Source organism: Megalobrama amblycephala, unplaced genomic scaffold (genome assembly GCF_018812025.1).
Source record: "Megalobrama amblycephala isolate DHTTF-2021 unplaced genomic scaffold, ASM1881202v1 scaffold430, whole genome shotgun sequence".
Taxonomy (NCBI): Eukaryota; Metazoa; Chordata; class Actinopteri; order Cypriniformes; family Xenocyprididae; genus Megalobrama; species Megalobrama amblycephala.
Window position 1 is genome coordinate 176,652 of NW_025953374.1, and position 12,543 is coordinate 189,194.

Consider the following 12,543-nt stretch of genomic DNA (forward strand, 5'->3'; position numbering starts at 1 on the left):
AACCGATGTACATAATTAAATCATGTAAATCCAATGCATTTTTTTCAATGTACACAGTAACTAAACCAACTGTTTACTATTGTCTTTTTAGAGCTGCTTTACAGCAGAATTTAATTCTATTTGCCTCACTGAATCATTATTTTACTGTTTATCGCTGTAAAGCTGCTTTGTAACAATCTGTATATTGTTAGGGGTTGTTAGTATAAAACTCATGAAGACGAAGGAGAATAATAGTAATAATGGTATTTAATGACAAACTCTGGAGATCAGACAGGAAACATACACTAACTCAACATAGACGAGAATGGACAGAGAATAAGGGAGAACACTGGGTATAAATAATCAGGGAAATAACAAGATGATTAACCGTGCAGGGGAACGTGATGACTAATCAGACACACTGGGAAACACAATGAAGCATAACCATGACATATACTGTATAAAGCACTATATAAATACTATATAAATTTTGATTTGACTTTTTGCATCTCCATGTGGTCCTGTTTGGTATTACACATTGACTTGGGTAAATATATAAAAAGCTCTAATCAAATGTAACATTTTTTTTCTTTCATTTTTTTTTTTCTTTTTCATTTTTTCTTTTATTTTCATTTTTTTTTTTCCTTTAAATTTCACTGTTTAGCATGAAATCATACTGGGATGTTTTCCGAAATTGTCCAATTATAAACCAACTGCAGCCCTACTTAGAAATTGTTTCACCCGCTGCCACTGATAACTATTCCTACAACGTAGGGAATACCTGAACACCACATATGTTTGAGGTTGTACATCCCTGTTGAAAAATCCAGCATTGCTGGTCACCAGCATAAAGGTATGTTTTGCATGCTGGGACCATCATGGGATGCTGGTTTGCTGGTCCCCAGCATGGGAAGCGGGAGTGCCAGTGGACCAGTGATACCAGCTCTGTTCATTTTAAGTGCTTTCATTTAAGCAATAATCTTCCAATGGTCTTCTTCCAAAAGAGACCAAACTTAGGTCTGTATTCCAAAGCATCCAAGGAAAGAATTACTACCATGCAACTTTTGTTATTCCATTTTCACTTCTACACTCATGACAGTTAACAGGTATTTTAGTCACTAATTTATTAATTTGTGCTCTTTATTTATTTATCAACAGTACTGTAACTGATCAGCTATGCTGTATAAAATATTAATAAATACCACTGACAATTAAAAAAAATAAAAATAAAAGCTATTTTTGAATAAGAATACACTTTAGATGGAATCCAACTATCTTCATTATGGCCAAATGTAATATGTCTGGATGGAAAGATGGTACTTTTGCCAAGATACAGCACTGTCAGGGTTAACACCAAACTGTGATTGGATAGTTTGCTCATGATTTTCCTAGACTGGCTACATGAAGAGAACAGTATCTGTATCTTTCATTTAAAGTTTCTCTGGTGAGGAAACGGTTACTCAGTTTCACTGGTGTTCACCTCTGACAAGATGAAGCTTTGTTCGTTCATTCTAATGCTCATTGCAGTTGTTTCCACTGAGGCTACATGTGAGTCAATATATTAGAATGACTATTTGCTGCCTTAAAATGGCTAGACTAAGAAGCTTGGATGTTTGCATGAGCTATATGCAACGTATTATGATATGGATTATAGAGTGTAAATTCATAAATGCTTTTTGAAATATTGTAAATAATGTTACTTACATACATTAATCTTTTATTTGTTGTTTGATTGTTTTTTTTTAAATGGGGTAAAGCACAATATTTTGTCTTCTTGGCTAGCCAATCTCACAGTGATGGCATTAATGAATAATAATGGTGACTGACAATTTATAATGGTTAATTCACAAGTCAATCAAATTGAATATTCTTTGAATTAGCAGAGCAATTAATGAAATGTGCTTCTTCAGAAAAAGACAATAATATAATATAATATTTTATGTTTCAGTTATTCATAAGGATATTGAAATTCGTGCATGTTCTGATACAGAGAAAGAGGTCATGATCGGAACAGATGGAGAGGAAATAATCCATGCAGATTTCAATAGAAAAGAAGCAGTTGTAACCCTGCCTGACTTTGCAGTTTATATCACCTATCCTGGTTATTATGATCTGAGTGTTGGGGAGATGGAAACTTGTAAAAACAATTTAGTAATATTCGCTAAAGGTTACAAAAACCCAGTGGAGCAAATAGGTGAGGCCTGAAAATACACACACACACACACACACACACACACACAAATATTTACAAATAATACTTGTATTTTTTACATGACACAAGTTTATCTTACAAGTTTTAAAACATATTTTGTAAATATCAAAGGTAAACAACATATTTTGTAAAACATCTAATAGTTATGCAGTATCTTGCTTTATAAATGTTATATATCGTTGAACTATGATGGGCTATAGAAGTTTTGTTCTCATCTGTGTATGTTATAGATCCTCCCCAAACCTCAATGTATTCTAAAGACGATGTGCTGCCAGACGTTAATAACACACTCATTTGTCATGTGACTGGATTCTTCCCTCCTCCCATCACCGTTTCATGGACAAAAAACGATATAAATGTGACAGACAACATAAAGGTTAGCCAGTATCGCCCAAACAGTGACGGCACCTACAACTTCTTTGCCTACCTCACATTCGTTCCTGAGGATGGAGACATATACACCTGCACTGTGAACCACAAATCTCTTGAGGAACCTCAAACCAAAACATGGGGTGAGTCTGAGTTTCATGAACTTTTGTTGCATATGCAACCACGCAAGCTCATGAAACCTTTACAACCATCAGTAGGCTTGAATTATTTTAATTTAAAATAAGATAATGTAAGAAATACCTGTAAAATGTAAATCTTCTTTAGTAAACACTGTGGCTTTCAATACTTTGCCCTGTTTGTTTTAGTAGTCTGACAGCTTCTAGCTCAACCAATGGCATAGATTTGGGGTGGGATTATAATAATCTGTTTAGCTGGAAATTAACTAGCATGCCTGAACAAAAATGGAAGGTGGGACAGGTGGTGTTGCTGAACAGAAATTACACATTTAACCTTTTATTCACATTCACCGCAACTATTACGGTAACACTTTACAAAACGGGTGCACTAATATACATTAATTCATGCTTAACTAATGCACAGATAATCTAGAGTTAATGTATGACTCATGAAGAACTAAGCCATTCATTAATGATATGAATTGCTATTAATTAAACGTGTCATTTAATCAATGTGGATTAATGAGGATGAGTTGTAAAGACTCTGATTTGTCCACAGATGTAGAAGTTTCCGTGCCCAGTGTTGGTCCAGCAGTGTTCTGTGGAGTGGGTCTGGCTCTGGGGCTGATGGGAGTAGCTACTGGAACCTTCTTCCTCGTTAAAGGAAACAGCTGCGACTGACAGCAACAAACAATAAGCAAACGTTCTTATTTCTTTGATAAATTTGTCTGACAAAACACTTTTTCTTTAATGAAGTTTAAAAAGTTAATATGCATAATTTTAGGCAACACAACATTTCATAGGATTCTGTAGGAGGTTACAGACATAAAGCAACAATGAAACAACATGTAACAATTGTCATTACAGTATCTTTAGAAGCAGGGCTAGACACTAAGCATTGTCATGTGCTTGACCTTTGACATGTAATTTGATAATTCACTTGTCAGAGTAAACTAAAAGTATTATGAAGCAATATTCTCATCAGTGCTTCTATCAGCTCACTTACTTGCAGCTAGAGTAGGCAGTATTTTCCTAGGCAGTATTATAAACACTTTTTTTGTTATACTAGTTGAAACTTTTTATATCCAGATAGCAATCAAGAGTTTGAATATTGGTCTAAATTAGGGCTGGGTATTGACACATTTTTCATGATTCGATTCGATTTCTATTCACATGCTTGCAATTCGATTCGATATCGATTATTTTGGATGTATATCAGATACAGTACATGGCAAATTTTCTAGGGGAAAAATCAACTAATGCTGTAAACTACACATGGGAGTCAGTTGGTGCTACATTACTATAATATTGAAGGTTAACTTATTTATATACAAACACTTAAACTACACTCAATGTTTTTTATAATAAATAGAGTTTAGAATTACATAATCATATTTCTACTTCAATTCATTTTTTTTTTAAATATAAACATTTAAATCGCGGCTGTCATAAATGATTTATTCAAACATGCATTAAATATTGAAGAACATTAAAAATTATAATGAATATGTAACGGTGCTTAGCTATATTTATCAGAATGCTGCTTTTTTTAGAGTTCACTTTTCTAGCTGACTAATGAGTTTATATTCACATTGTTTACAAGCTATTTTATTGAGTCTTTCCGAGGTTGAAACACTGATTGAGCGATTACACGAGACATGATAGGTATTTCAGTAAGTTGTTCTGTATATTTTAACATACCTTCAGATGTTCATGCATGTTTATTTCGCTGTAACTGGTATTAAAGCGGAGGAGAGGATGATCACATGCTTCTCTTTAACTGAGGCGCTAAAGCGATCTGTCACGCCACATTAGACAGCGCCAAAATGGTATTTATTTTCTGAATCTCATAATAAGATGGATGTCATTTGAAATCTGAGACTTTGCTTTATATCAAAAGTAACAAAGCACAAAGATTATTGTGATTTATTGGATGGGAGGCGCTACATATTCTGCTCATTCATCAACTGAAAACAGACTAGACTAATCAATTCTTGGGATTTAAGAATCGATATCGGTTCATAAAAATGAGAAAATCGATTAAAATTCGAGAAATCTATATTTTTTACCCAGCCCTAAAGATATTTTTTTATAAAATGTGTGTGTATATATATAACAACTTCTGTGGAAGTACAAAAAAAATAAAATGTTCATGAAGTAAAATATTTGTCCAATCATTGCTTTTGGTCTGAATGAAATAATGTGATGTCCTACCTGCTGTTACGACTGGACCGATCAGACACCGTGATGTCTGGTCTCTCATACTCTCATACACTTCCGCCAGACCGCCAACTTGTTAAATATGGATATTTTTCTTACACAAATGCATTGCTTCACTTCACTGTCATTATAAAGCTTAGATGCATCAGGATATTTTTTAATATAACTACGACTGTGTTCATCAGAAAGAAGAAAGTCACCTAGGATGGCTTGAGGGTGAGTAAAGCTTGGGCTAATTTTCATTTTCAATCGAATAATCATTTAAGAGCATAAGCCTTCTCTGAAGAAGAAATGTCAGATTAGCCACCAGAAGAAAGAGTGGATGAGGTGCAGAAGGCCAAAGCTTCCAGCAGAGAGTGGATATGCAACAACAGGACATGGGATTACAACCCAGGATCCTGCCTGACAAATGCTCTCGGACCATCATGGTGAAAGAGCCTCTTCTGCATGTTTTTTTTTATAATAAACCAGCCCCAGGGGTCCAACATGGTCCAAGACACTGAAGTGAAGTGTGGCCAAGAATGCTGTCCCATACTCGGAATTTGTTGTGGAAAAATAAGAAAAAGTTGTCTCTGAAAATGATTTTGCAAACTGTCACACGTAGACATCAAAATTCAGCCAACCAAACTCAGCAATGGTGACAAAACAAAAGACTTATGCTTAGGTTTGGGTACCAAAACCCAGTATTATCAATCTGGTCTCATGGAAAGACGTGTCTGTGGGGAACATTTTTGTGAGTCGCAAAAATACGTACCAATATCACTGCAGTTTCCAACAGAAATTAACACTAGAGGCAGTAAAACAGCAAGCGCTTTTAATCGTTTTCATACACAGTTACGATTACAGGGTCAGATTATGGATTAATAAAGACTTTTTTTTACGTATTCTCGCACAATACTATGTTACGACTTCAAAATGCTTTTTACCAAAGTGCACGATTTTTAAAAACGAATATATTTTTTGACTTTGCATCAGTTAACCAGCACCATATGTTTTACTTTTCTGACATAACAAGCTTCCTCGGTAGCTCAGATGATACAGAGTTGTAGTTAGAACGAGGAAGCCTTTGGTTCGAATCCCGGGATAAACAAGTCATGGTAAAAGAGCTCAAACATGAGAGATCAAAACAAGCTAAACGGCATTACGAATGATTTTTATGTCACATTTGCTTTTGTTAACATTATCGGGTAGGTTTAGGTGTAGTGTTGGTGGTAGGCCTACGTTATTTTAAAAAATAATGGAGCCTTACACTTTGGGCCCTATTTTAACGATCTAAACGCAAAGTGTAAAGCGCACGGCGCAGGTGCACTCAGGGCGTGTCCAAATCCACTTTTGCTATTTTAACGACGGAAAAATGGTCCGTGCGCCGGTGTGCATTTTTGAAATGGGTTGTCCCTATTAATGAGTAATGGGCGTAACGTTCAATAAACCAATCAGAGTGTCATCTCCCATTCCCTTTAAGAGCGAGATGCGCTCGCGCCATGGCGGATTGCTATTTACATGGCGTACACGCGATGAGTCAGTTAATATATATATGTGTGTGTATTGGCACGATTGTTCAATTAATTAGCCAATTTCGTTCATCATTATAAGTAGTAATAGGCTGAATTGAAAATAGGTAGCCTAATTCTAATACACACAATGACTATTCATCATTACATTTTTATATTTATGTAGCCTACACAATAATATTCTTTTACACTGTAATCCTTTTGTTTTTAATATTTGGCATGTTTGTGTGATGCGCATCCCTGTGTGTAATAAGCAAAGTCAACGCGCACTGTGGACGCGCCCAGAGGCGCAGTGTCTACCAACACGCTCTAACAAAAAAATATTGTGCCATTGACTTTAGACTTTAGACCACGTTTGAGTTGGTCTATGGCGCAGTCTATTTTCAGCTCCTTAAAATAGCAATGCGCCGGCAATGCGCCTGAACACACCTCTTTTTTAGACCAGCACGCCCATGGGCGCACTAACTGGCGCAAATGCATTTACTAATTTAAGGACGTGGCGCTGAACGGGAAAACGCGAACGGCGCCGGACGCAAACTAGCAAACACACTTGCACTGCGCCTTGCGTCGCATTGCACCGGGTGTATTATAGGGCCCTTTTAGTGCCACTCATTTGGCAAAATTTCAGATCAGAACTGCGGTGATTTGTATAAAAACCAACGTCATAAAAACGTTCCATATTCACGTTTATCTGTTCCGGCAAAAAAATGAACATGCTTTAAGTGCCACTCAGTGGACATTTCACATCGACGCAGCAGTGATATGTACTTATTGGTCTAATGAGACCTGGCTCGGTATTATACAGGCCCTGGGGCTAAATTATGAAAGACTGCAGTATCGATAAGCTCTGAAGTTACAGGTTCTGCTGTCAGTATTAGAGAAATTAAGAAAATACACATACTATTTAATATTGCTATAGACACCTGCTCACGATTACACTATTAATGTGAATCAAACAACAAAAGGCAAAGAGGAAATTACTAGCTGCTCTTGAATAAATAACTTTAAATAGCTTTAATAAGCAATAATTATCCATTTTTACAGTGAAAAGGTTCTGTCACTTCTTTGTGATATATTCGTGTTCGGTGGCAGTGCCCTGACACCCTCCTTTGGTCTTGTGAGTGTTCCCTTCAGATTTTTTTAAGTTGACATTTATGTGATTAAAGTTGACATTGACTAGTCACTGATCACAAATAAGCCTGAACCTCGAGCTGACTGCCTTGTGCACAGCTATGCTGCCCACAAGGCTATTGCTCCTACATAACAGCTTATTTTATCAGTTTTTTGTTTTTGGATCATTATATTTCTCACAGATTTCTGCTCATACTAAATCAGACACACATAAAGTAGCACATAAAGATTACATTTATATGAATGCATTAGTGAGAGAGCGATTGCTTCTGTGAATTGATTCTACCTCGCAGCTTCTCTCTACAAATAGTGAAGCTGTTGGTTTGAGTTACTAAGGCCTTGTCCACACTAATATGTTTTTGTTTGAAAACGCATCTTTTTCTGTCCGTTTTGGCCTCCCGTCCACACTGAGATGGTGTTTTTGTTAGGGAAAGATGAGCTTTTTGAAAACGCTCCCCAAAGTGGATAAATTACAATGTTTAAAACTGTATAAAACATCCATTCACCAAATCAATATCGAGCATCCAGATGGTATAATCAAACATATCTTGTGGAGTGCTCTTGGACTATTTGTCATTTTAACTGTTGGAAACAGTGTATAAGTGGACTTCAAAGATTTCTCAACCTGTTGCGCCCTCTATAGGCCATGACCAGCAACCAGTTGACGTCGAGCTCAAAGCGTCATGGCAGAGCATTAGAGTCAACTAGTCTGTGCAACCCTTACCGCGTGGTGTTCAGATCCCGGCACTTTGTCATCTGGGACGCACATTAGCATGCCGTTCATGTTTAAGTAAGTAAGTCTTTGAGAATGGGTTTCTCAAGCCAGGTGGCGCATTAGACCGGGATCAAACATAGTAGTTTGACGATGACCCTTCCCCTGCGCTACATCAGTGCTTGGCCCAGCATCTTCGGCTAGGTATACATCCGCGCGAAAATATCAAGGTGAAATCATCATAGCTTGCGTAGTATAGACCCAGCTCCCAACCCAACATTGAGAATAGATTAACGACGATATTTTTTTTATCGCCCGATAAGAATCTCATGTTAACGCCGATAACGGCCCACCATTAATATATATATGTATATATATATATATATATATATATATATATATATATATATAGAGGGGAGAACGGGGTAAGTTGTCACACTTTTCACACTGTCTAACTTTTACTGAGCACCATACATCACAATGGTATAAATGTCATACCAAATAAAAGAAGGAAGTCTTGGGCACATATGTTGTATTCATTACATTTTCATATCTTATCTCATTATGGAGTTAATTGTTACTACTTAATTGTTATTATTGATTTTAATTTTTCAAGCCAAATTCAAACCAGAACTGGAAATATAAACAATCATGCCTAGAGAATTTGGAAAAACAATTATTTCAATCCAAACGATACACATTTCAATCAAAACACATTAAGTGGCAAGACCACTTTACTTTGAACTTTAAACTCAAACTTTCTCTGGCCTGCACATAGATCCATGATAACTGAATGGGGTAACACTTTAGAATACTGTATCGTACTTACTGCATAACTAATAAGGAATTACTGCAGAATTAATCGGTAGTTCTTCATTAACACTCAAGTAACTACTATTAACTACTAAGGAATATGTGTTAACTAATCAGTATGTCATAGCGTTTTTTAATTGTGTTAAGTAACTATTAGTTAATCAGTAACTAATCAATTCAGTCATGCCTCCTGAAGAACTACGATTAAGTAACTACTAATTCAGCTTCAGGAGGAATAACTATTAAGTAACTATTAATGAACTGTGAAACTCAGTATCAGGTTATGACCCTTTCTTCTTTACTACTAATGTTAGTTGATTTACTTAGATTTATGCCTACTGTACTGATATATATATATATATATGTATATATATATATATATATATATATATATATGCTCTGCAAATATTGTTAAACATTCGTTCATTTGCGCCACTGTATGTTTGTGTCGGTGGGTGCTATAATGTTGCACGTCTTGCATCACATGCAGGTCAAAGTTTGAGCGCACACATGTAATATCTGTGAGTTTTGTGAGTTTTGCAAGAGAAAAGGGACTGGGATTCCAACTGTCAGCGGAGAGGTACATCGCTCTCGCATTATAACAATGCGCTGGCGACACTTAAACTAAACACTGTAGATACCACATTAATGAACTGTAGAATTAGAAGAAAGTTGTTTATTCATTTATGTTTTTTAAACGAATGGTGAATTCTTCGTGTTTTTCCTCGTGCTCGACCATTTCCGTGGATGGCGCTTGAGAGTGTTAATTTTTTATTCAAGTGTTGTCTGCAACCAGAAAATCAGGATGGATCCGTGACCTGCCAATACCTCAGGTATGTTTATGGCCTTATATATATTTTGTGTCTGTTTTTACTCAAGATATTTCACATTACTATTATAAAGTGATGCCAAATGAGTTCTGTATTTAAGGCAATGATCATTACCACATCATGCTCAAAGAATTACTTCTAACCCACTGATAATTAATGAAGAATTACCACATCATTCTAAAGGAATTACTAAGAACCTGGAACAGTATTCTAAAGTGAAAACAATGGGAACCCATTGATAATTAATGAAGAATTACCTCAACATTCTCAAGGAATTACTAAGAACCTGGAACAGTATTCTAAAGTGAAAACAATGGGAACCCATTGATAATTAATAAATAATTACCACATCATTCTCAAGGAATTACTAAGAACCTGGAACAGTATTCTAAAGTGAAAACAATGGGAACCCATTGATAATTAATAAATAATTACCACAACATTCTCAAGGAATTACTAAGAACCTGGAACAGTATTCTAATGTGAAAACAATGGGAACCCATTGATAATTAATGAAGAATTACCACATCATTCTCAAGGAATTACTAAGAACCTGGAACAGTATTCTAAAGTGAAAACAATGGGAACCCATTGATAATTAATGAAGAATTACCACAACATTCTCAAGGAATTACTAAGAACCTGGAACAGTATTCTAAAGTGAAAACAATGGGAACCCATTGATAATTAATAAATAATTACCACATCATTCTCAAGGAACTACTAAGAACCTGGAACAGTATTCTAAAGTGAAAATATCCTTGTGCATAAGTAATAAAGCCTAAAGTAGTACTAACATAAAAAATGTAATTTTACTTTAAAAGATGACACATTTTAAGAACATTTACATTTATTGCAGTGTTAATAACATTTTCAAAAAAAAAAAAAAAATTCTATTTCCATACAACAAAACAATGAAAAAGTGAACACTAAAACAAGAAAACAATACCAAAATTTTACATCAGATTACTAGGAACTTACCAAATATAACAACAGAAGACAGCAAATATGTGTATGCCTAAACTTCAGCTTTCAGCCAATGGTTCTCTAATACATCTAATTCATGTTATTTTTTTCTGGCAAAGGTCAATAAGCATGCCATTCTTCTTTTTTTCCTCGATGATGCTTCGAAGTGGCTCCCTTGTGCACATTGGTAAGTTCCTAGTAATCTGATGTAAAATTTTGGTATTGTTTTCTTGTTTTAGTGTTCACTTTTTTCATTGTTTTGTTGTATGGAAATAGAATTTTTTTTTTTTGAAAATGTTATTAACACTGCAATAAATGTAAATGTTCTTAAAATGTGTCATCTTTTAAAGTAAAATTACATTTTTTATGTTAGTACTACTTTAGGCTTTATTACTTATGCACAAGCATATTTTTACTTTAGAATACTGTTCCAGGTTCTTAGTAATTCCTTGAGAATGATGTGGTAATTCTTCATTAATTATCAATGGGTTCCCATTGTTTTCACTTTAGAATACTGTTCCAGGTTCTTAGTAATTCCTTGAGAATGTTGAGGTAATTATTTATTAATTATCAATGGGTTCCCATTGTTTTCACTTTAGAATACTGTTCCAGGTTCTTAGTAATTCCTTGAGAATGTTGAGGTAATTCTTCATTAATTATCAATGGGTTCCCATTGTTTTCACTTTAGAATACTGTTCCAGGTTCTTAGTAATTCCTTGAGAATGTTGAGGTAATTATTTATTAATTATCAATGGGTTCCCATTGTTTTCACTTTAGAATACTGTTCCAGGTTCTTAGTAATTCCTTGAGAATGTTGTGGTAATTATTTATTAATTATCAATGGGTTCCCATTGTTTTCACTTTAGAATACTGTTCCAGGTTCTTAGTAATTCCTTGAGAATGTTGAGGTAATTATTTATTAATTATCAATGGGTTCCCATTGTTTTCACTTTAGAATACTGTTCCAGGTTCTTAGTAATTCCTTGAGAATGTTGAGGTAATTCTTCATTAATTATCAATGGGTTCCCATTGTTTTCACTTTAGAATACTGTTCCAGGTTCTTAGTAATTCCTTGAGAATGTTGTGGTAATTCTTCATTAATTATCAATGGGTTCCCATTGTTTTCACTTTAGAATACTGTTCCAGGTTCTTAGTAATTCCTTGAGAATGTTGTGGTAATTCTTCATTAATTATCAATGGGTTCCCATTGTTTTCACTTTAGAATACTGTTCCAGGTTCTTAGTAATTCCTTGAGAATGTTGTGGTAATTCTTCATTAATTATCAATGGGTTCCCATTGTTTTCACTTTAGAATACTGTTCCAGGTTCTTAGTAATTCCTTGAGAATGATGTGGTAATTCTTCATTAATTATCAATGGGTTCCCATTGTTTTCACTTTAGAATACTGTTCCAGGTTCTTAGTAATTCCTTGAGAATGTTGAGGTAATTCTTCATTAATTATCAATGGGTTCCCATTGTTTTCACTTTAGAATACTGTTCCAGGTTCTTAGTAATTCCTTGAGAATGTTGAGGTAATTCTTCATTAATTATCAATGGGTTCCCATTGTTTTCACTTTAGAATACTGTTCCAGGTTCTTAGTAATTCCTTGAGAATGTTGTGGTAATTCTTCATTAATTATCAATGGGTTCCCATTGTTTTCACT

General features: G+C 35.0%; 1 protein-coding gene across 1 annotated transcript; it reads left to right on the forward strand.

The window, feature by feature from the left end:
- The first annotated feature begins 1,375 nt into the window (after positions 1-1,375).
- Positions 1,376-3,942, forward strand: LOC125261551 (H-2 class II histocompatibility antigen, A-U alpha chain-like). The gene is made up of 4 exons (XM_048180105.1): positions 1,376-1,527; positions 1,928-2,173; positions 2,422-2,703; positions 3,257-3,942. Exons 1-4 carry the CDS (start codon positions 1,470-1,472, stop codon positions 3,376-3,378), a joined length of 708 nt encoding a protein of 235 aa, XP_048036062.1. The 5' UTR covers positions 1,376-1,469; the 3' UTR covers positions 3,379-3,942.
- Positions 3,943-12,543: the final 8,601 nt, after the last annotated feature.